We start from the raw sequence: 22,340 nt of genomic DNA on the forward strand, positions 1-22,340 counted from the left end.
GGTTGCATTTCTTATTTTCAATTGAAATGGGGTTTAAATGACCTTTGTTACAGATTAAAACTGTTTGCCACCAGAGAATACCACTTACTCTTAGACTATACGCACACTAGCAATGATGTTGGTATAATTTATGTTGCATGGGGGGTAGGGTGTGGCTTATTCACATAAGTTACACAGACCTAAGCACCAGTAGGGATAGCACTATGTCAGCAGGAGAGCTTCTCCTGCTTATATAGCTTCCGCTGCTCCTGGGGGTTGTAGTAATTAAGTTGACAGGGGCTTAGAGCATCTACACTAGCAGCACTACAGCGGTGCAGTTCTGTAGTGTAGCCATAACCTCAGGGAACAGATTCCATGTTCTGTAAAGACAGAAGTCACTACATTCAATAGTTTAGGTATTCAGAGTCTTTTTTTTTGTTTTGTTTTTCAAATTTCAGGGGTAGTTTCTAATTTTTGTTTTCAAATCTATAGCATGCTAGTGGCTTCCTGATTTCAAATTCTATGCAGCTGTGTATTTCCAAAAGATTTATTACATGGGCTAGGTTTCTAGTTGTTTAGGTTTTAATTAAAACTGAATTAAAAATAAAGTTATGGATGTTTGGAATGACTTTTGCTATTTTCATCATAGAAGCCGACAGAGAAAGTATTATTCACCATCAGAAAAGATTTTCAGTGCCAAACCCTGACATTTAAAATTTTACATGGCAGCCCATTTGACAAAGAAAAACAAGCAACTGACAGACAGAGCTCAAAGCTCCAGAGAAGCAGAGTTCTTGCTCCAGCACAGCTTAAATAAATCCATGCCAGCAAAGCTTCCTGGTGCAGGACAACTGTCCCATGGCCACAGATCCACAAAAGAGAGCTCTGGCTGCTGTAGAGCGCCGTCGCTATGCACTGGGTACTCCCCTACTGCAGATCCCCTGATGTAGCCTCTCCAAGAAGTATTCTATAAGTCTATCTTATGGGTCAGAGGTAAAGTTATTGAAATGTGTAAGTCTTATCGCTGGTAAGTGAATGCATGAGCTGTAAAGTATTAGAATATTCTTTGTAAATTACCTTAACTAGTCATTTTTATACTTTCATGTTTAGGTTTGTTTGAATTCTTTTTTTATAAAGGCTTGAAGTACTTACTGAAGCAACTGTAACTGTCATGTAAAGTATTTTGTTTGCGAATATGATAGTTGTGCATTACACATACACCACTGAAAGATGATACATTTTAAAAAAAGAAACTACCACAAGTAATTGAGCTCTTGGAATTAAAAAGTTCCAGTGTTTCTCTCAAGCAGAAGGACATACCTGGCTAGTGACTGGGATGAGATCACACAAAAAATCAGCACTATGGGGAGAGGGGAGAGCTAATAATTGGGCCCTACTGATTCTGGGCATAAGCTTTCCAACCTTAAGCAAGAACTCTATGGGAGACACCCACCACAGAGCCAGATCTGTGGACTCCTGCACCACAAAAGTCTGTGGTTCTTTTCTGCTGAACAGAACCCAGTGAGATTAAGATAAAATGCTTCCTCTCTACAGGGCTCTTTTAACAAATCCAGGATTTTGCATGTGACAATGAACTGTGTTAAAGCATTTATTTCCCCTTTTTATTACATCTTTCAGTAAATGAGAATTTTAAAATTCCCCAAAAATTGCAAAAATATCCCATTTATGTGAGGAATAAGCGCACTGAAAGAGACAGTAACTTCTTAAAAATCCATATATTTAATTCATATGGAATAAGGGAACAGGCTATTCAGCTATTCATTGAAGACGCTCCCCCCTTCACAAAATAATGCCGACAGTATTGTTTTATTCCCACCATACTTTTCCCACATCCCCACAATGCCTAATCCTCCTCTAAATTTCACAGCAGGATGAACAGGATTCCGTCACGATGAATTTAGCAAGCAGGATAATACAGAGCTCCCTACGGAGGTCCACTACTTAGCAGGGAAGGAAAGCTGTTAGTGAGTGACATCACAAAGGCTGAGATGTTTAATACACGTTTTGCTTCAGTCTTCACTAAAATGGTTAAATTGTGATCAGCTGCTTAACACAATATTAGCTACAAGGGTGAAGGAACACAAGTCAAAAACAGGGAAAGAACAGGTTAAAGAACATTTAGATAAATTAGATGTATTCAAGAAAGCAGCACCTGATGAAATTCATCCTAGGGTACAAAGGAACAAGCTGAAGCAATCTTGGAACTATCAGCAATAATATTTGAGAATTCATGGAGGACAGGTGAGGTCATAGAAAACTGAGACGGGTAAACATAGTACCTATCTTTAAAACGGGAAATAGAGGACCCAGGGAATTATAGACAAGACAGCCTAACTTCAATGACTCGGATAATGAATTGGCATGAATGCTTATAAAATTTGTGGATGACACCAAGCGAGGAAGGGTTGTAAGCACTTTGGAGGACAGGATTAGAATTCCAAATGTCCTTGACAAACTGGAGAATTGGTCTGTAATCAACAAAATAAAATTCAGTAACAAGTGCAAAATACTACACCAGGAAAGGAAAAAAATCAAATGCAAAACTACAAAATGGGGAATAACTGAATAACCAGTAGTACTGTGGAAAAGGATCTCGGAGTTATAGTAAATCACAGATTAAACATGAGCCAACAACATGAAGTTGCAAAAAAGGCAAATATCATTCTGAGGTGTATTATAAGGAGGGTCATGTGTATGACGTAGGGAAGTGAGGTCTTAGCTGGAGTACAGAGTCCAGTTTTGTGTGCCACACGTTAGTAAAGATGTGGACAAACTGGAGAGAGTTCACAAGACAGCAACAAAATAAAATCTTTAGAAATTGTGATATGTGAGGAAAGGATAAAAATGGGCATGTGTATTCCTGAAAAAAGAAAATGGAGGGGCAACCTGATAACAGTCTTCAAATACATTAAGGACTGTTTTAAAAGAGGAGGATAAGCAACTGTTCTCCACGTCCACTGAAGGTAGGACAAGCAGTAATTGGTGTAATCTACAGCGAGGGAGATTTTAGTTTAGATATTAAGAAAACATTTCTAATTATATGGACAGTTACACACTGGAATAGGGAGGTTGTGGAATCCCCATCTTTGGAGGTTTTTAAGATGGGCCTTCCCTGAAAGGCACAACATAGTATATTTGATCCTGCCTCAGTGCAGGTAGATGGACTAGATGACCTCTTGAAATCCCTTCCAGCCCTAGATTTCTATTATTCTATTTCAAAAGAAAACTGCAAAGTTCTTTTTCCCCCTTTTAAAGCGTCTGTGAAATCATAGAGCAGAGGCATCACAATACATACTCACTTCTCCTTCCATTCTCCCAAGCAGTGACATCTACTGAAATAACTCATGCATCCTTGCAGCCATACTCTAAGAAGAAGCAAGCCCGATTGGTGGGATTCACAGGAGTTTTTTAACCTTGCCCTTTGTGATGGGAAGCCACCTCTTCTGTCATCTGTGGTGACAACACCACTTAAACAACTCAAGATACTGAGGTTAGGGAGTTCTGGTTTGATTTAACCAACAGTGAGGGCTTGGCACAATGAGATACGGTCACCTTTTAAGCATACTAGCTAGATGGGGACAGGACAACATGCAGCATGTAGATACTAGAGTGAGGGGCAGCAATATAACACTCTAACACAGTGCATGATAAATATTCTGATTGGCTCCAGGAAAGGAATGGGGACTAGCATCCCTATAAAAGCTGTTCTACATCAGTTGACAGTGGATACAAAATAGAACTGCTGTGAAACACTTAGGAAAGTGTAACAGCTGACTCTTAATCCATTAAGGGTACATACATTTATACAGTTATTAGAAGCGGGAAATAGGAAAGCATGATAGAACAAGGGTTACTGTGATAGTCAAAAACTGCACAATAACATCTACAGGAAGTTGCAACTGCAACATGAAGCTAAGTAGTAATAGCAGGGCTTAAGAAGTTACAAAGATGTCTTATGTAACTGCAGAGGGAGCAGTGACAGTGTCACAAAAGAGCTATAAATTAAGCCTAAAAAATTCTATTATCCCCATTGTACAGATGGAAAAGAGAAGTTATTTGGCACATAGAAGTTATTTTCCTGAAGTCACACAGAGATACTGTAGCCCAGCTGACAACAAAACTTACACTTCCAGATTCCCTATGTCCTACTTTAATCACAATATTACATTACAAAGATCATGATTGAAAATTATTTCCCAATTACCCAAATTACCCAGACTTTACAACCCAATGGCATTATTTTGCAGATACTCAAAACTACAGTTCCTATTTGTTGCACTATATTTTATTTTTGTCAATAAAATATTATATATATTATTTTGAAAGCATTCACAAAAACAGCATGAGTGTGCTATATTGATTGCTTTGCTTGCTTCTCATCACAAACAGTAGGCTATTGCCCAATCTCACTATCTAGGAATTTTCATCACTGTGGCATCTGAGTGATCTATGGTCCAGTTTTCTAGCAATGGCACAGAATTATAACACAATGCATAGTGCTGTTTATTCCAAAAAACAAAACAAAACAAAAAACCCAGAAGTAAAACATTAACTCAATTGTTATTGTAACAAAACCACCACTGACATTCCTGCTTAAGATTTCCTCCTCAACCATTTAACAGTTAGAAATATGTTTTGGAGTTGTTCTTTAATTAAATTTCCTAGGAAAAAATGTTTCATATTAAGGGGGACGGGAGGAGTTTACAAAACTAAGACATTTACATGGAACCCAAAAAGCCAATGGATTCTACTATCTAGTATACTAAAATAAAATTCAGGCACTGTGATAACATGCATGGTTAGCTACCATGGGGATGAAAATAATAGAATTACTTAGAACAAGGTGTATGTTTACAATAAACAGTGGGGGAGGGGAGGTCACACAGATAGTACTAAAGCTTGATGAGCTAATTTTGCTAAGAGATTTCAGTGCTCCAATTAGAAAGGATTGTGTCATGTGGGAAAACCTCCTGGGAAACCTGGCCTTCAGAAAGACCATGTCAATAAGTGAAGATTGTTAAAACTATGCAACTGGAAGCTCAAGGCAATGCACAACATGCAGTCAGCATAAACTCTTAGTGAAGCATACTTGGAAAATACCACATTAAAAGCTCAGGATCCTAAAGTTACATGGTAGTAACTATCAGTTAACTTCAGCATACTGAAATCACAAATTGTAAAAGCAAGTTGACGTGGGATCTTGCCATTCCCTGATAGTTTCAGACATGCACCTGTAACTGGTGGGAAGTAATACAAATGTGATGGATTGAAGATTGTTAAGAAAGACTACAGGAAGTAAAAAAAGAAAGCTAACACATAAAATCCCCACCAGCTCACTTTAGTTGTTAGAGGACATTTTTAAAAGTCTTGGAAAAAAATTAGAAAAGCTGTGGGAAATGTTTAAAAAAAAAAAAAGGCTTGACAGAATCAGTAGGGGATGCTCTGAAACTAATGAGAAAATGCAGGCAAGCAAGAGAGTTAGATCAGGTCAGAAATGCCAGATATGATGGAAGAACTGTATGATGTGACAGTGGAGGCCCTGGAGACAACAGACAAAGAGAGAAAAGCAGAGAAACAGACAGTGCTCAAGGGATGGTGCCGAGAGAGAAAGAAGCAGGTTTTCTAGCAGAGAGAAGAAGAAAAAAAAACCTGAGGACCCAGAGAAAGCCAATATATATAAGAACCAAAACTGTTTGCCAATCCTATTTATTCTGATTTAATCATGCAGAGTGACAGATCTCGAACTGGGGGGATGAGGGGGAGAAATACTGAAGACAAGAATAGGTGAGAAGGTAGATTGCTTAAGTTTTTGAAAGAGTGATTGCATAAGCCGTTTTAAAGAAAGGTGGCCACCATATGCAACAGAGATCTTCTGAAGGATGAAAGAGAGAAAGAGCGAAGCCGCAGATCATGCTGATGCCAAACAGACAATGAACGAGGAGAGAGCAGCAGCTTCGAAAAGCAAGAGAAAGCACTAAATCCAAAAGAGGGGGTGGGATAAGAAAGGCCACCCAAGAACATATGGAATCAAAGTGGAGGTACTAAAAGGACAGCAGATTAGAGGAGCAAGAGGCAGAGCAGATCAGTGGTCAGAAGCATAGAAATCTCATTTTATAATCTGTGCAGCCTGAAGGGGAAAAAGAAAGAAAAAAGCAACATAGAGCTGGAAAAAAGCAGTTATTATACCATACAACAAGGAAATCACAAAGAAGTGTTAAGAATGTCCATGAAACAGACCTGCCAAAGGTTCCAAGGAAAATTAATAAGTTATTCTAAACAGGGTACAGAGTCACCTGACAAGTAAGAAACTGTGTAAAGTTAGCACCAGGGAAGGAAAAAGTAGTACTTAGTTAAATTTCCACCTATAACAAATAATGGAGAAGTACTAGAAATTTGGATCTGACCTGTAGGCGTGTTTTCTGGACTTTAAACATTTATGATTTTCTTTGGAGAGAGGAAGCTATTGGAGTTAAATGGGTGCCAGGGAGGATCACAAGGTTACTCACAGAGTTAAACAAGGGCACTAAAACCTATGTTGGGATTAGAGGTTAGAAAGTGCTGTATCTCTCTTACTTATTCTTTTCAACATTGATGAATCATGTATTGAGGTCAATGGGGAACACAGAATAAAATAGGAAGGAGCATCTGTTAGTTGATCTTTATTACGAAGATTATGATACCTTGTTAGAGATGTTAAGTGAAAGAAGAACTAAAACAAGGAAAGAATATACTGATTCCCTTAATGAAAAAATTAATGCTTGTGAAAAAGTAGGCTGAGATGCAAGTAGCTCTCTCCCTTAGACCAGAATGAATTATAGAAAGTAAGCTATTGGATTCACTTTAAACCATATGCCAAGGAGCAGGACCTAAGTGAGAAGGAAGCAAAGTGAACAGCTCTTTTATGAACCATGTTAAATGGATTTTAATCCATTCTCTTATGCTTTCAAACATTTGAGGCATAGAGAGGACTGATATATTTGCTTTTGTTACGAAGTGCTGCGAGATGAGAATGAGCAGCACTGTATCCAGATTTTAGGAACATCACTACAAGGAGGCAAAAAGCTAAACCCACATGAGAGGCAAAGAAAGGAATAACAAGGTTACTTACCAGTAACTGTTGTTCTTCGAGATGTGTTGCTCATATCCATTCCAATATAGGTGTGCGCGCGCCCCGTGCACAGATTCTCAGAACTTTTTTCCCTAGCAAGTCCCGCAGGGCCAGCTTAGGCGCCCCCTGGAGTGCCGCGCTCATGTCGCGGTATAAAGGGCGCTGCTGGCCCCGCGGGTCCCCAGTCCCTTCTTTTCTGCCTACTCCGACAGTGGGGACGGGGGGTGGGTTTGGAATGGATATGAGCAACACATCTCGAAGAACAACAGTTACTGGTAAGTAACCCTGTTTTCTATCTTCGAGTGATTGCTCATATGCATTCCAATATAGGTGATTAAATAGCCATACCTTGGAGGTGGGTAGGAGTTATCGGTAACCTGCTCTTGTCAGCACGGCTCTGCCGAAACCTGCATCTTCTCTTGCCTGCTCCATGATGGCGTAGTGCCATGTGAAAGTGTGAACCGATGACCAGATCACTGCTCTGCAAATGTTCCAGGAAAACCGCGAATGAGGCCTGGGCTTTGGTTGTGTGTGCTCGTAACAGTCTTTGATGCAGGTGGTAATCCAGTTGGAGATTCGCTGGGTGGAGACCGGTGAGCCCTTCATCCGGTCCGCCACTGCCACAAACAGTTGTGATGACTTCCAGAAGGGTTTGGTCCACTCGATGTAGTAGGCTACGGCTCATCTGACATCCAGCGAATGCCCCCTCCACTCCTCCTCCGAACCGTATGGTTTAGGGAAGAACACGGGAAGGAAGATATCTTGATTACAGTGGAACTGAGACACCACCTTAGGCAGGAATGCCGGGTGGGGCCTCAGCCGAACCTTATCTTTATAGAAAACCGTGTAGGGGGGCTCCGAGGTCAAAGCCCTTATCTTGGAGACCCTCCTAGCCGATGTAATGGCCACCAGGAAGGCTACCTTCCAAGACAGGAGGAGTAGGAAGCATGTGACCATGGGCTCGAAGGGGTGTCTCATCAACATGGTAAGGACCAAGTTGAGATCCCAGGGTGGTACCCGGTCCCGGACCTGAGGGAAGGTCCTCTCCACCCCTTAAGGTACCTAACTGACATGGGGTGGGAAAACAGGGACCGCCCCTCCATTGGCTGGTGGAAAGCCGAAATGGCTGCCAGGTGCACCTTCAGGGAAGCCAGAGCTAGGCCCTGAAGCTTAAGGTGCAGCAGATATTCCAAGATCGCCTGTATAGGCGAGAAACTTGGCTGTATACTCCTAGACTCCGCCCAACAGGAAAACCGCCTCCACTTGGCCCTGTACGTAACCTGAGTGGACGATTTCCTGCTACCCAGCAGAACCTGTTGGACCTGTAAGGAGCAGGCTCTCTCTCCCTCCGGGAGTCTCCATGCCATCAGGTGGAGGGAGTCCAGGTCCGGGTGCAGCAGGCACCCCTGGTCCTGGGAGAGCAAGTCGTAGTGCCTGGGTAGCGGAATCGGCTTGGTGATAGAGAGGTCGAGCAGCATGCTGTACCAATGCTGTCTCAGCCACGCTGGGGCGATCAGAATGATGTCTGCTCTGTCCCTCTTGATTTTGAGAAGGACTTGGGGCAGGAGCGGGATGGGGGGAAATGCATACATCAGACCCCCCGCCCAGTCTATAAGGAACGCGTCAGACAGGGAGCCCGGCTCGCGACCCCGGAGCGAGCAAAACCTCGGGCATTTCCTGTTCCAGGCCGACGCGAACAGGTCTATTTGGGGAACACCCCACTCTTGGAAAATTGAAGTCACTATGTCCTAGTGCAGTGACCAGTCGTGGTGGGGTGAAAACGATCTGCTGAGGCGGTCCGCCTCGTCGTTCCTGACCCCGGGGAGGTGAGAGGCCGATAAATGAAAATCGTGCCTCACAGCAAAGTCCCAGAGTCGAATAGCCTCCTGGCAAAGGGCCGAGGAGCGCGCTCCCCCCGCCTGTTCACATAAAATATGGCCGCCATATTGTCCATGAGGACCTGGACTACTCTGCCCCTCAGGAATCTGAGGAAGGCCTTGCAGGCCAACCGGACTGCTCTGAGCTCGCGTACATTGATGTGTAGAGGTCTCTCCTCGGGTGACCATAGCCCTTGGGTGCCCAGGTCGCGACTGATGTGGGCTCCCCATCCCACATTAGATGCATCTGTGATGAGAGTCACTGATGGGGCCAAGTCTCTGAACGGGAGTCCCTTCATCACTTCCCTCAGGTCCCTCCACCAATTGAGGGAGGGCAGCACCTGTGGGGGAACCATGACCACTCTAGTCAGAGAATGTCTGTTTGGTGCATACACTGAGGCCAACCATGCCTGTAGAGGCCTAAGCCTGAGGCGAGCCAGCCTCACCACATACGTGGAGGCTGCCATGTGTCCCAAAAGCTGCAGAAAGTGTCTGGCCGTCGTCATGGGGGACCTGTGAAGATCGGATATAATGGCCGCCATTGCCTCGAACCGAGGCTGTGGGAGGAAGGCTCTGGCCTGTACAGCGTCCAGTGTGGCCCCAATAAAATCTATACGCTGCATCGGGGTAAGCGTGGATTTCTGTTAATTGATGAGCAGCCCCAGTCTGGTGCATGTTGCACAAGTAAGCCGTAGACTGTTCTGTACGTGGGCCCTGGACTTGCCCCGGATCAGCCAGTCGTCCAGGTAGGGGAAAATTTGTACCCCTCTGCGGTGCAGGTGGGCTGCCACCACCGCCATACATTTTGTAAAGACCCTTGATGCTGAGGAAAGACCAAAGGGCAGGGCCCGAAACTGGTAGTGGCGCCCCGCTACCATGAATCTTAGGAACCTCCTATGGACAGGTAATATGGATATATGAAAGTACGCATCTTTTAGATCAAGGGCAGCGTACAAGTCCCCTGGATCTAGGACCGGAATGATGGAGGTGAGGGAGACCATGTGGAACCTGATGTGTCTGATATACTTATTCAGATGGCGTAGGTCTAAGACGGGCCTAAGCCCCCCGTTGGCCTTGGGGATCAGGAAATACCTTGAATAGAATCCCCTCCCCTACTCAGTCACTGGGACTTCTTCCACCGCCCCAAGCTCTAGGAGGGAATCAACCTCCTGCACCAGGAGCTGTTCGTGGGCAGGGTCCCCGAGGGGAAATATCCTAGAGGGGGAGTCGGGGGGGGAGGGGGTATAGCCCTTGCAAATCACCTCCAGGACCCAATGGTCTGTAGTAATAGCTTCCCATTCTGCATAGAAAGGTTGAAGTCTTTCTGCAAACGGTCGGTTAAGATCCAGGGGAAAAGGAAGAGTGCCACCCTCGTGCACACCATCAAAAACGTTTATTGGAATTATCCCCTTTAGGAGGCCCTTGCTGGGCCCCAGCAGAGGATCCTTGCCGGCCTCCTCTGTTTGGCCCCCGGTAGCGCTCCCGACCTCTCCTCGGTTGGGCGGGTCAGGGAGCCAGTCTTGGGGAGGGGGTGGGGGGGGGGGTGTGCTGCCTCTGCGCTTGAGGCCGGGACTGCCGTCTCAAGGCCTTTGGGGTATACAGCCCTAGGGACTTCAAGGTAGCCCACGAGTCTTTTAGGGCATGGAGCTTTTCATCTGTCTTTTCTGAGAATAGGCCGGAGCCGTCAAAGGGGAGGTCCTGCATGGCCTGCTGGACCTCCTGTGACAGGCCTGACGCTTGGAGCCAGGAGCAGCGGTGCATGACGACAGCTGAAGCCATACCCTGCTAGCTATGTCCACCGCGGATTGCAGGGCCGCGGTCGCCACAGCCTCTCCATCTTGTGTCACCGTGGCAAAATCTGCCGCTTGGTCAGGTGGTAATGTCGATGCAAACCTCCGCAGCGATGACCAGAGGTTAAGGTTGTACTTCCCCAACAAGGCCTGGTGATTAGCTACTCTAAACTGCAGGGCTGCAGTGGAGTAGATTTTTGTCCCAAAGAGGTCTAGTTTCCTCCCATCCTTATCCTTGGGAGTATTCCCTTGGTTCCCCTGGCGGTCTCTCTGATCGGGCTCTCTAGTGGTTGATACAGCCAGTGTCGGGTGGTTGTAAAGGAACTCAAAGGGTTCCTTGGGCACATAGTACTTCCTTTCTACCCCTTTTGACATAGGAGGTACCGAGGACGGGGTTTGCCAGAGGTTTCTGGCAATTTTCATGACCCTGTCATGTACGGGGAGGGTCGCTTGTGAAGGGCCCGCCAACCCCTATGGCCCAAAGAGGGGATCCTCTTCCTCGGACATGAGTTTGAATTCCATGCCCAAGTTCTCAGCGGCCCTTTTTAGAAGGTCCTGATGGGCCCAGAAATTGAACAGGGGAGCCCTGTGATCCCTGGCCGCAACATCGTCTGGAGACGAGGAGAAGGATTGAGGAATGGGCCCTGTAGAGGGTCCCTCCTCAGGGTCTGAGTCACCCTCCGAATTGTACCCCTGGATTGGCTTGGGCAACAGGGGCGCTGGCGGGGCCACCGCGGAATGCAGCGACGCAGAGCCTTGAGCCACTTGAGCACTCCATGGCCCCCAATAAGGCCATTGCCACGGTCCTTGGCCCCATCCCGGTACCTGTACCGGTTGCGGTTGATGCGCCGCAGCATGCCGGCCACCTGAACCCCCAGAGCGTCACCTGCCACCCCGGTATGGAGAGCGGCTCCGCGACAAGGACGACGACCGGCGCCGACACCTTCGGTGCCCGCGGGAGGCCAAGGCCGGAGAAGAAGACGAAGAGGTCGTAGACCTTCCCCTGCGCTGAGATGACATATGATGCCGCTTGCCCCCTCGAGAGCAGGAGCGGCGTCGGTGATGGCTGCGTGGAGCAGATCCGGACCGCACTACTGCTGGTGCCAGGGGCCATCGGTGCCGGGACAGGCAGCTGGACCGCGAAGGACATCGGTGCCGAAATGTCTGGGACCGGTGAGGAGGACGGTCCCCGGATCCCCAGTGCCATCAGTGCCAATGGTAGCGGTCTGCTGTCCCTTGATTGGCTGTGGCTGCAGGACAGGGATCTGGACCGGTGCTGCAACGGGCTCCACACCGGAGTCTGCGAACCCGAACTGCAGTCCTTGCCGGGACGGAGCTGGATCTCTGACAACCCCGGTGCCCGCCTCACGACCGCCCATGGTGCTGCAGTGCCGAGGCGCTCGACGACCTAGAGTTGGAGCTCAGAGGGGAGGAGACACTCTCCACCCTCCGTGACCGTCTGGGTGGAGACTTGGATTGTGGACGTCTCCACCCACCGGGGCCACCCAGCGTTGGTTTGCCCCAAGATGAAGGTCCCTGAGCCCTCGGCCGAGGGGGGGACGGAGGTGTGGGCATGGCCATGAGGGCGCGTGCCGCAGTAAACGCCTCCGGCATCGACGGCCCTTGCAGGGGCGCTCCCCCACCCCCAGGAGTCAGGGGAGGCTCCCTTCGTGGAGACACTGGTGCCGGAGTAATCTCCTTGCTCGCTCCCTGCTGTCCCGGTAGCAGAGAGGAGTCCATGGCTGTGGCCTCAGGCAGTGTCTTTTTCTTAGGCACCTTCGTCTTCATTTGTGGTGCCGGAGGAGCGCTCCGCACCAACGATACACTCGGTGCCGTTGGGGACTGCGATGGTTCAGATGCTGGCCGGAGCACGGACTCCATTAAGATGGCCTTCAGCCTGGCGTCTCTCTCTTTTTGCATCTGGGGCTTGAAGGCCTTACAGATCCGGCACTTGTCTCTTCTATGCCGCTCTCCGAGGCATCGGAGGCAGCGGTCATGCGGATCACTTACAGGGAAGGCTTTGGCGCAGAGGTCGCAGCTTTTAAAGCTGTAGAGCCAGTCATGGCTCTGTAGAAAAAAACCCTTCAGGGGTACTTACTCTAAACTATTTAACAACTATTAACTGCTACTTAACACTAAATAACTTCAAAGAAGACTCAACAGCAGCAAGGGTATGAATGCTACTTGCAGACAGCAAGAGGCAGTAGTTCCAGCAACCGTCACAGGCGGAAAGAAGGAACTGGGGACCCGCGGGGCCAGCAGCGCCCTTTATACCGTGACATGAGCGCGGCACTCCAGGGGGCACCTAAGCTGGCCCTGCGGGTCTTGCTAGGGAAAAAAGTTCTGGGAATCTGTGCTAGGGCGCGCACACACCTATATTGGAATGCATATTAGCAATCACTCGAAGATAGAACCAAACACGTTTATTGGTTTGCTGGTGAGAGAGTTTGAGCAATTAATGCCAAGAGATACTTTTAACAGAACTCAGGACCACCCAATACCAAGGTCCAGAGAATCTGTAACCTTTGCTCTTATACTGAATATCACTTAACACCCATTGGTTAATGGAACTATTTTTGTACAGGAGAGTTACTCAGTCTGAGCATATGTCACAGAATCAAGCCCTCACGGAAGATGTGGTGATTTTTAAGCTCCACTAGAAAAGAATTTGCAGTGAAAATTCAGAGGTAAATACAAAGATCAGGTTGAAAGAGCTGCTTCAAGGCACATAAAAGCACAGCAAGAGGAAATCAGGACAAGGTGTCGGTTACAGCAAAACCTCTGTACTGTTTATGACTGACTAACTGAAACAAACAGATAGGCATAAAACTGTCTCAGAGAGTAGCAAGACGGAATTTTCTCGGGACTGAGATTTAAAAAAAAAAAACAAAAACCATAAGTTTTTCTGCACTGATTGAGTCATTGTATAACATGAATGTGATCATGTCTGAACAACATCCAACCAGCCTCAAAATACCTGTACATCATTTATTGAAATTATTTACCTGCTTAAGGATCATCACTTTTCCTTATGTGATGCAACAAAGCTTATTTTAAGACAACTGTTCAGCAGTTTAATAGATGGAAAGAGATTGAAAGGTAACTTTGAACTGTGGGCTCTAGATGCTCATTTGATAATGATATTGACATCCTTTGTTAAGTGCTTTCAGATTTACTGATGAAAAGCACTATATAAAGGCGAGGTATTATTATAATTATTTGCGTCTGCATGTGGAGAAAAGTGGGAGGATGGAGGAGCAAGCTCCACTTCCTTTGTCACATTCCTATCAGCAGAAACTTCTCCTGCATGAGGGGAATTCTCTGCCAGCTGGTTATGAACAGTGTTCCTCCACTTGGTGCCACTTGAGCAGTGCAAAGTAAACTTAGTGGACCAGAAAATCCAAATCAAATATCAAAGCTTTGGTATATTGGTTTTGAACATAACTGCTTTGAATGAGCATCTTCTTATACATAACAGTAATAATATGTCTGCTGAAAATGAATTCAGGTCAGTCTTTGCGGACCACAAAGCTTGCAGCCCAGGCTGCCATGGGTTGAGTGCAAGCGAGCATGTGTATTTGTGTGCACGCAGAACATGACCTTGATTCCACAAACAAGTGTACTTGCACTGACCCTTTCACATATATCCAGTCCCACTGGCTTCAACAGAAATTAGCATAGGAGTAAAGGTCTGCACCACTTACCCATTTGCAGGCTGAGAGCAACTGGGTCCCAGCTCCATAGAGTGCCACCCTTTCCTTTGAGATCTACCATTGGAACAACCTCTCGAACTGTGACCCCCCCAGTGAACCAAACTGCATTTTCCAAGGAGTAGTGGTGCCATTTCTAGGTTATACATGCAATGTGGTATTAAACAAAAACATAAGTTTTTAGTGTAACTTAAGTATTCAAAAAAGACACTTTGCAAAATAGCATTTTTGCCTTATATTTGTTTAGCTGCACGCTATCCTATTCTGGACATACATTCACACAGATTTTTAGCTGCAGAAAGAACTTACCACCATTTCTTGATTGTTAGGGTTCATTCTTATTTTCTAGTGACAAACATATTGAAATCACAATTGTATTATTTTAAACTATATACACAAATTGGTTGCCACTCTGAAGCATAGAAGTGTCACTGTTCGAGGCTAATTAAGAATGATTTTACTATTATATAATTACATCTAAAGAATTTTTTAGCAAAATGGACATAGATTTAGTTGTGCAATTCCTATTAACATTAATGGAAATCATGCCGTTCAATCTGTGCACACTGTGCCAAAAATATACCCCCTAATGTCCACCCACAAACATGACCTTTTCATTGTAAAATACAAGGTTTCAAAACCAGTTGAAAAACGAACCCTTCAGACCCCATATCCATTAAAACTACAGACATCTTAGAAATGTGCTTTTCCTGAAATATACATATGGATTTTAATGAGTAACATACACAAACTTCTCCAGAGGCTGGCAATATTGTTCTGCCAAATGTGAGGGTTTTGCTCTCTTCTCATTACTGAGAGTGTCATCATTAATGTATCCAGTGACCTCCTCCTAGCCAAAGCCAAAGGTCTCTTCACTGTATTCATTCTCCTTGATCTCTCTCCTAGCTTAATATCATGGATCACCCTCTCCACCAAGATGGTACTGCTCCTCCGAATTCCAGCACAATGTGCGATCATTCTACTTTGTGACTTCTCCTTCAGCATCTCCTCTATCTAAGTCATCTTCCCATCTCCCCACATCTGTAGGTAGCCCACAGGGTTCTCACTACAGTCTCATCCCTCAATGCTAATTACTGAGGTGATTTATCCAATCCCACAGCTATAACACAGATACAATACGTATATCACAAAGTCCCAATTCCACCACTCCCCATCTGTCAAGTCTTCCATCACTGATGTCTTTCTAACATGTCAAGCTACCATTCCGCTCCACTGATCCGAATGAACAATCTATAGAGGACACAATGTTAGCAACTCTGGCACTTGCATCCTTCCTAGAACCAAAAAAATGCACCATTGTTAGACCAAGAATAGAAAAACATGCCTACAATTCTCAGTGTAGATGCCGTCCAGTGGTTAGCACACTAACATCACTCTACTGCCCAGCTAGTCAACATTTTCAAAAGTGATTAGTGATATTAGGTGCCCAACTTCAGATGCCTTAAAGGAGCGTGACCATCAGGTAGTAGGAGCTCAGCCCCTTCTGACAATCAGTGCCTTTTAAGACATTTCAATTTGGGCCCCCAAAATCACTGGTTACTTTTGAAAATCTTAGTCTGTGGCTAGACACTACAGGTTACTATCACTGAAAGAGATTACAGGGTAAAAAATAGGTAAAATCTATTTTTCAAGTTAGTTTACAGTGTGCATTTGACAGCACTTTGCAAAGCCAGTCAGTTTCCTCTCTAGCTGCCTGGGCCTATCAGACAGCACAGAAAAAGGTTTTAAGAGATTTTACAAACATGTTTGTAAAACCACACAAGTTAACATGGGGGACTCAAAGACAGCTGTAATACCCAAAACTAATTTAAAAATAAAGAATTAAAGGTAATTAGATCTCAATCCCAGAACTGAACATCCATCTCTAATGCCATACTTAAAGTTTTCACCTTTACATTGTCACTCCTCTTTATATTGTTCTACTGTATTTTACAGTAGACCAGCAGTCCAGGCCTGTCCATCTAGCTGTCATATGAGTGTTTCATTCAGCCCATTGAACTAAAAAAGAGCCACAGCCACCTAGACTGGCCTGGATTGAAAGCAAGGATATTAGATTGTGAAACTAAAATGTAAGGGTGAAGAAGAGCACCAGCTTCCTCTCACTGAATGGCTGGATCAGTGGATTTGATATTCAAAACAGAGAGAAGTATGCAGCGCTTGGGGCTAGTAGGACCAGGGTATACAAGGTCCGTCCACTTTCTGCAGCTAAGGAAATCAGTGTGATGGGCACTAGTCCCTGACCTCCACGTCAGCCCTTCCATCACCCTCCATCTCTGCGTGGCTCTGTGCCACTTTGCATTGCTTTAGTCTATGAACTGTAGGAAGCAGCAGGGGGAGGAGGTGGTTTAAAGGGCATCAGAAAGCAGGGGACGTGATGGCACTAGCCCCTCCCTCCGCGCTATGTGTCCCTGCGGCGGCGGGCGGGCCGAGGACGTACAACCTCCCACCTGAGCTGAGCCACCTCCCGCAGTGCACGGCCCGGCTTACCGGGCGAGTAGAGCTGTGCCAGTTGGCGGGCCCCGGCGTGCTGCGGGCCCCAGCGAGGCACGGTGCTGCTGCGGGCCGCCGCTCCGTGCTGGTTGCCGTTGGGATCCTCCTCGGCCATGGAGCGGTGCTTGATCTCCAGCTCGCTGAGCAGAGCCGCCGCCGCCGCCATGCTCCTTGCTCCGCGCCGGCGAAGAGCAGGACTCCGGGAAGGAGGCGGCGCCGCTGCGGAGCCAAGCGAGAGGCGAGCGCCCCTGAGAACGCCGCAGCCCGGGCAAGGGGTGCTGGGCAGTGCCCCCTCCCCCACGGCCACACGCACGCCCCAGGAAGCTACAGGAGGGCGATGCGTGTCAGCCCCGGGGAGACCCAGTGCCCAGGGGCGCGAGCCTGCAGCCCCCGCCCGACGAGCGTCCCTGGGGATCGGCCCCTCGGGGGAGCTACAAGTGCTCGGGGGCAGCAGCACTGGGGAGCCTCCATAGCTCCCTCCCCGCCGGGCGCATCCGCGCAGAGGGACACCACGAGCCCCGGGGGCATCACTGCAGCCCCCCCCCCTCCATTCCACCAGTGGGCCCCGGCTCCCCACCCTTTGTCTGCCCCACCGGCACGGGCACACCCGCATGGGGAGCTACAGGGGGCGTGAGCCCCGGGGTGGGGACGCTGGGAGGAGACTCGTGGCAGCTCGCGCTCCATGGCGTGTCCATCCCCGGTGCCCGTCCCGCCTCGCGCTGCAGCTTCGCCCTGCAAGAAACCTGGCGGGCGAGCGGCGCCTTGCTCAAGGCGGGGGAGCAGCAGGGGCCCGGGTCCGGGCCCTGGCCCACGTCCTTAGCGCTTACGCAGCCGCGCGCTGGCGGCGGGAGTTCAAAGCACTCGGCTCCCCCCGGGTTACAGCTGCGCTGCGACCTGCTGCCCTGCGTGGGTGAGGTAAGGGCGGCTGCCGTGTCCCTATGCGAGCTCCCGCCATACAAACACACGGGGCGGGGCGGGGGGGGGGGGGGCCGCACAAATATCCCCTCTCGGCCCGCACTCCCAGTCCCTTCCCCGGCGGCAGCTGCTCCCCTTACCTGCCGTCCTGCTGCTCACATGGGCACCGGCGCGCACTTGCGCGGGGCCGCCCGCCGCCACCGGCCTTCCTTGCTTGGAGCGCTCCGTTGAGCCGTCCTCCCGCACCCGAGCCCTGCCGCGGCTCACCTGACACCTCCCTCCACGCCTGGCGCTGCTCCTCTGAGCCTGCCTGGCCTCAGCGCTTGTGGCTGAGCTCCTCCGGGCCCTGCCTGGTTACCCGAGCCTCCCCGCTGCTGCTGGCAATAATCTGAGTCTTCCCGTGCCCTGAGGGCAGCCCTGTGCCCAATCCCAGCCTCGGTGTGGGGGGCCAGTTGTGTGTAATGGGCTGGCTAGGGGAGGAGATGAGGAACATTGGAGGGGGGTCTGCAGGGTCCCCTGGGTTTGGGTTACCCAGCTCCCTGCTCTCCAGAACATGGCCATCACCCTTTCCCCTGCTGCTCTTTCAGAAAAACTGCAGGCTTCAAGATGTTTAACATAACGCACCTTAAGGGATCTTGCCATCTTGCGAGCTACCACGTAGCCAAGCTTCAGAGCAGCAGTTCCTCTTCATTGCAAGGACCTGCATTCAGCTCTTACTGAAGTCCAAAATTCTATGCTCCATTGGGCGGGTTCACTGCCACTCCTACAACCAACGCCTTTCCTTGGTCCACTTATGCCATGTCTCTTATTTCTCACGTCCTTGTCTGCCATCAATCTGACAAGGGATGGGCTATTTACTTAATTTTTGAAGCACCTGCCAAAGATAAGGTCCACATTAATTTATTAGCACCAACAGTAACTCACCTGGACCTAAGTAGTCATCTTCTCAGGTCAGCAGCAACTGAACAATAATACAGACAAATTGGTTTGAACTTGACCTTTTGACTAAAATCAAATGTAGTACTATCTAGTATTAAGGGATTACATTTTATAATGTACTGTATTCTGTAGGATATTTCCATAAGGAAAATCAAGTGACAGTGACCTTTTAACCAAGTCGTTCCTTGTTCTCTTACTATACCTTTATACATTAGCTATTCCTTTTATTACTTTACCCTTGCACCGCAGAGTTTCATCCTCCTTTTTTTCTGCATAGTATGTCACAGATGGCAGTACTCAGTCTAGATTTAAAACATTTTCACCACATCTGTTTCTGTGTTTCTAAATTAAGCTCACATACATTAGTTTTTTTCTCCTACTAGTGGATAGTAATACATAACAGGTGACCAAATATTTTCAGATTCATTGATATCTCACCTAGTCCTCTGAAAAAATGGTGCTAAATCCTAGTCAAGGAGTTGTATGAGATTTAGTCACTCAATGCCCATTGCAATCAATGGTCATTTTGGAGTTTAAATCGTGTGCAATTCAGGGGCCCAATTATCCTGTCAGGTTTGTATGCACTACTTCCATTGCCTTCAGTGGGAATTGCACACATGCAACTAACAGAATAATCAGACCCCTGAAAATTTAAGCTGGTATCCCCAAGCACAGCTACTGTATTTTTAACTCATTCAGTGTGAAGTGCATCTGTGGCCTCAGAGCAACAGCTAGGAGTGTGCACTGGCACCAAGAAAGGATTTTCTCCTAGCTTATGCTCTCTGTTTCAAATAGGATATACAGCAATCTATAACCTGCATTGCCTGTATTTAAAACACACTCTTAGATATTAATATAAGGTCAGTATTTCTGTTACCATGACATTTAGCAAAAAAATAAACATTACTCTTCCTAGAAAATGAAATACATGGTAACAGAACATTTTAGCAAGTCTAATGACAGAACTTGGAGCCATCATAATACAGTATAGGAGACAAATAAAAAGATTGCTTTTGATAGACTATAATGAAAAAGGAAATATTTAAATATAAGTAAATAAGTTAAATAAGTAGAGAGAGAGAAACCATTTTCCCATAATCTGTCTTTGTTCCAAGCAAGTGACAGAAATGGACTAATTTTTTTTTTAACTGTAATCTCCTTTTTCTAAGAGGCTGCTTTTTGTGCCTGAATTCACAAACTATGGAATGGGGTTGGAAGAGAAACTCTCTAGGTATTTACTACAAATCAGGTTATTTATTTACTGTTTATTATCAGTAAAATGTGTATTGTAGTTCTCAGGAAAGAGAATATTAGTTCAAATATTTCAGACCTGATATTCTTGGACATTTTAAACCCCAATCCTTCAAGCTGGGTTTATTTAGCCACTCACAGAGATATGCAACAAAATATATAAACAATAAAATAACTTTGCCTAAAAGCTAAAAGTTGACTGATCACATTTGTGAGTAAAATTACATAGATTCATATAATTCAATGTAAAAAAACCCTATAAACCAATAATCAAAAGAGAACTCACATGACAGAAATCAGACATTTCAGAGGTATACCCAGAAGCAGGCTAAGCATTCCAGAATCAATCCATCACAGTCTTTTATGTTTGAGTAGATGAGATAAAGTCATTGATTTGAGACTAAAGGGATTCTAATTCTAGTCCTAGCTCCTGTATTTGTTTGTAACAGATGTTAAATAACTTCTAGTGATAATTTAGCAGAAGTCCTTCCATTAGATGGATACAGGGGATAAATTAAATATCTTAGGCCCTGATTCAGGAAAGCACGAAAGTGTATAAGTGCATCTCCATTTCAGCCAGCAATTAGGCCCCAGTTCAGCAAGGTATTTAAGCATTTGCCTAATCTTAAACACATGACCTTGCTAAATCTGGGCCTTAAGTGTGTGCTTCATTTTAAGCATGTGCTTAAATCCCATTGTCTGTAGTTAAGCATGTATTTAAGTGCCCTCCTGAATAGAGATGCTTTCCTGAACTGAGGACTCCCTTCCAGCCCTAAACAATTCTATGATTTTTCCACACCCTGCTCACTTGTTACAGTACATTAAGTAGGGCTTTCCAGGTGTTTTTGGTCTCATTCAGTAAAGCATCCCTTGGTCAGACGAGTCAGAGACATCATTTTTAATGAGTCCCTCCACTCCACCCAAATGCTGTCCAGTTCAAAAAAGTAAAATAGACTTGGCCCCACATAATTTTGATTTTAATTATTTATTTTTTTAAAGTTGTCCATCTTAGAATTGAATTAGTGAAACACATCTTTAATTGAGCCAGGAGCTCAGACTGGACTGTCACATTGACGTTCTCTTTGGGGAAATGATGCTGTAAACACCCATATTTGATTCACATGCATGGTCTCTTGGTTGCCTACAGTAATGCCCATCTGTTCGGATGGCATTATGCCCACCCAAGTTGCCCCAGAGAATACATGCTGGACAATGATTGGTTTAGATAAATGTTTCTCAAATTGGGTCGGTGTCAACCTCTTTTGGGAAGGCCCAAGAGAAAATGAAACCAAAAGAAATTTAATTTTAATGGATTGTTTTCATTTAACATTCAGCAGAAACATCACCATTTATTGAATATTAAATATTTAATATTCAGTAGATGGTTGTGCTAATTCCTAGGTAGATTTCACATGCACCATCTTTTTTTAAGGGGAAGGTTTTCGCCGTTCCTTTTGCAAAAGCCTTTACAGCAGGGAAGGGCTGAATATTTTGGCATAATAGGAGTAGGATGCTGCACACTGTTTGAGAAATCCCACTTTAAATTATCATTCTGCATAGCACTGCAATCACCATTCAATCTATAGTAAATAAACCTGTCTCAGAAATAAAGCCAGGTCACCATCTGACAATTAAACTAATCACTTTTGTGACATCTAGTAATACGTGCCCAAAAATCATACAGAGTATAATGGAAGGCAACTTTTATGTCCCCAAATTATGATTCAGATGCAAACAAGTGCCGCTGCACCAACAGAGCCCCCAAAAAAGAAATTACACACACTTTATGTGTGTGGTGTCATGAAAGCTTCAACCCCTTTTAATTTCATAAGAATCACCAGTTCCCTGAAGCAGAAGGACCTTCATATAGTGACATGGACTGTACAGTTAACTTATTGTCTGTCACAGTGCTCTGTAATCCAACTGGGCAAGAAAGAGGAAAATCAGCCCTTTTTTAAAATTCAAATACATTGCATTAATAAAAGCTGCTATTATTTAAAAATAAGATATGCTCTTTTTCATTTGAGAGACAATTGCTGTATCCATGATCTCTGACTCAACTGTTTTGACACTGTGTCAAAATGCTCCCATTCTGCTCTAAGTCGCAGATCACAATTTGGAGTGTCTTAATATAATGTTGAATTGGTAGTGTCAGCAAGTCTCAGAGCAGAGTCAGATCACTGCAGCACTGGAACAGTTAGCATCAGTGAGACCTTTCCTCAACTAAAGCACCGAGTGG

General features: G+C 46.0%; 1 protein-coding gene across 1 annotated transcript in view; it reads right to left on the reverse strand.

Annotated features, from left to right (window-relative positions):
* The window catches only part of LOC137154807 (plasmanylethanolamine desaturase 1-like), a 76,836-nt gene extending 58,663 nt beyond the window's left edge, over nucleotides 1-18,173 (reverse strand). Inside the window, exons 1-2 of the mRNA XM_067550639.1 lie at nucleotides 18,052-18,173; nucleotides 16,994-17,215 (exon numbers count right to left, since the gene is read on the reverse strand). Of these exons, the coding sequence (XP_067406740.1) occupies nucleotides 16,994-17,162 (169 nt within the window). The 5' untranslated portion in view covers nucleotides 17,163-17,215; nucleotides 18,052-18,173. The remainder of the gene's footprint in view (nucleotides 1-16,993; nucleotides 17,216-18,051) is intronic.
* Between the last annotated feature and the right edge of the window lie 4,167 nt (nucleotides 18,174-22,340).

Source organism: Emydura macquarii, unplaced genomic scaffold (genome assembly GCF_026122565.2).
Source record: "Emydura macquarii macquarii isolate MOO-44397 ecotype Brisbane River unplaced genomic scaffold, CSIRO-AGI_Emac_v2 contig_295, whole genome shotgun sequence".
Taxonomy (NCBI): domain Eukaryota; kingdom Metazoa; phylum Chordata; order Testudines; family Chelidae; genus Emydura; species Emydura macquarii.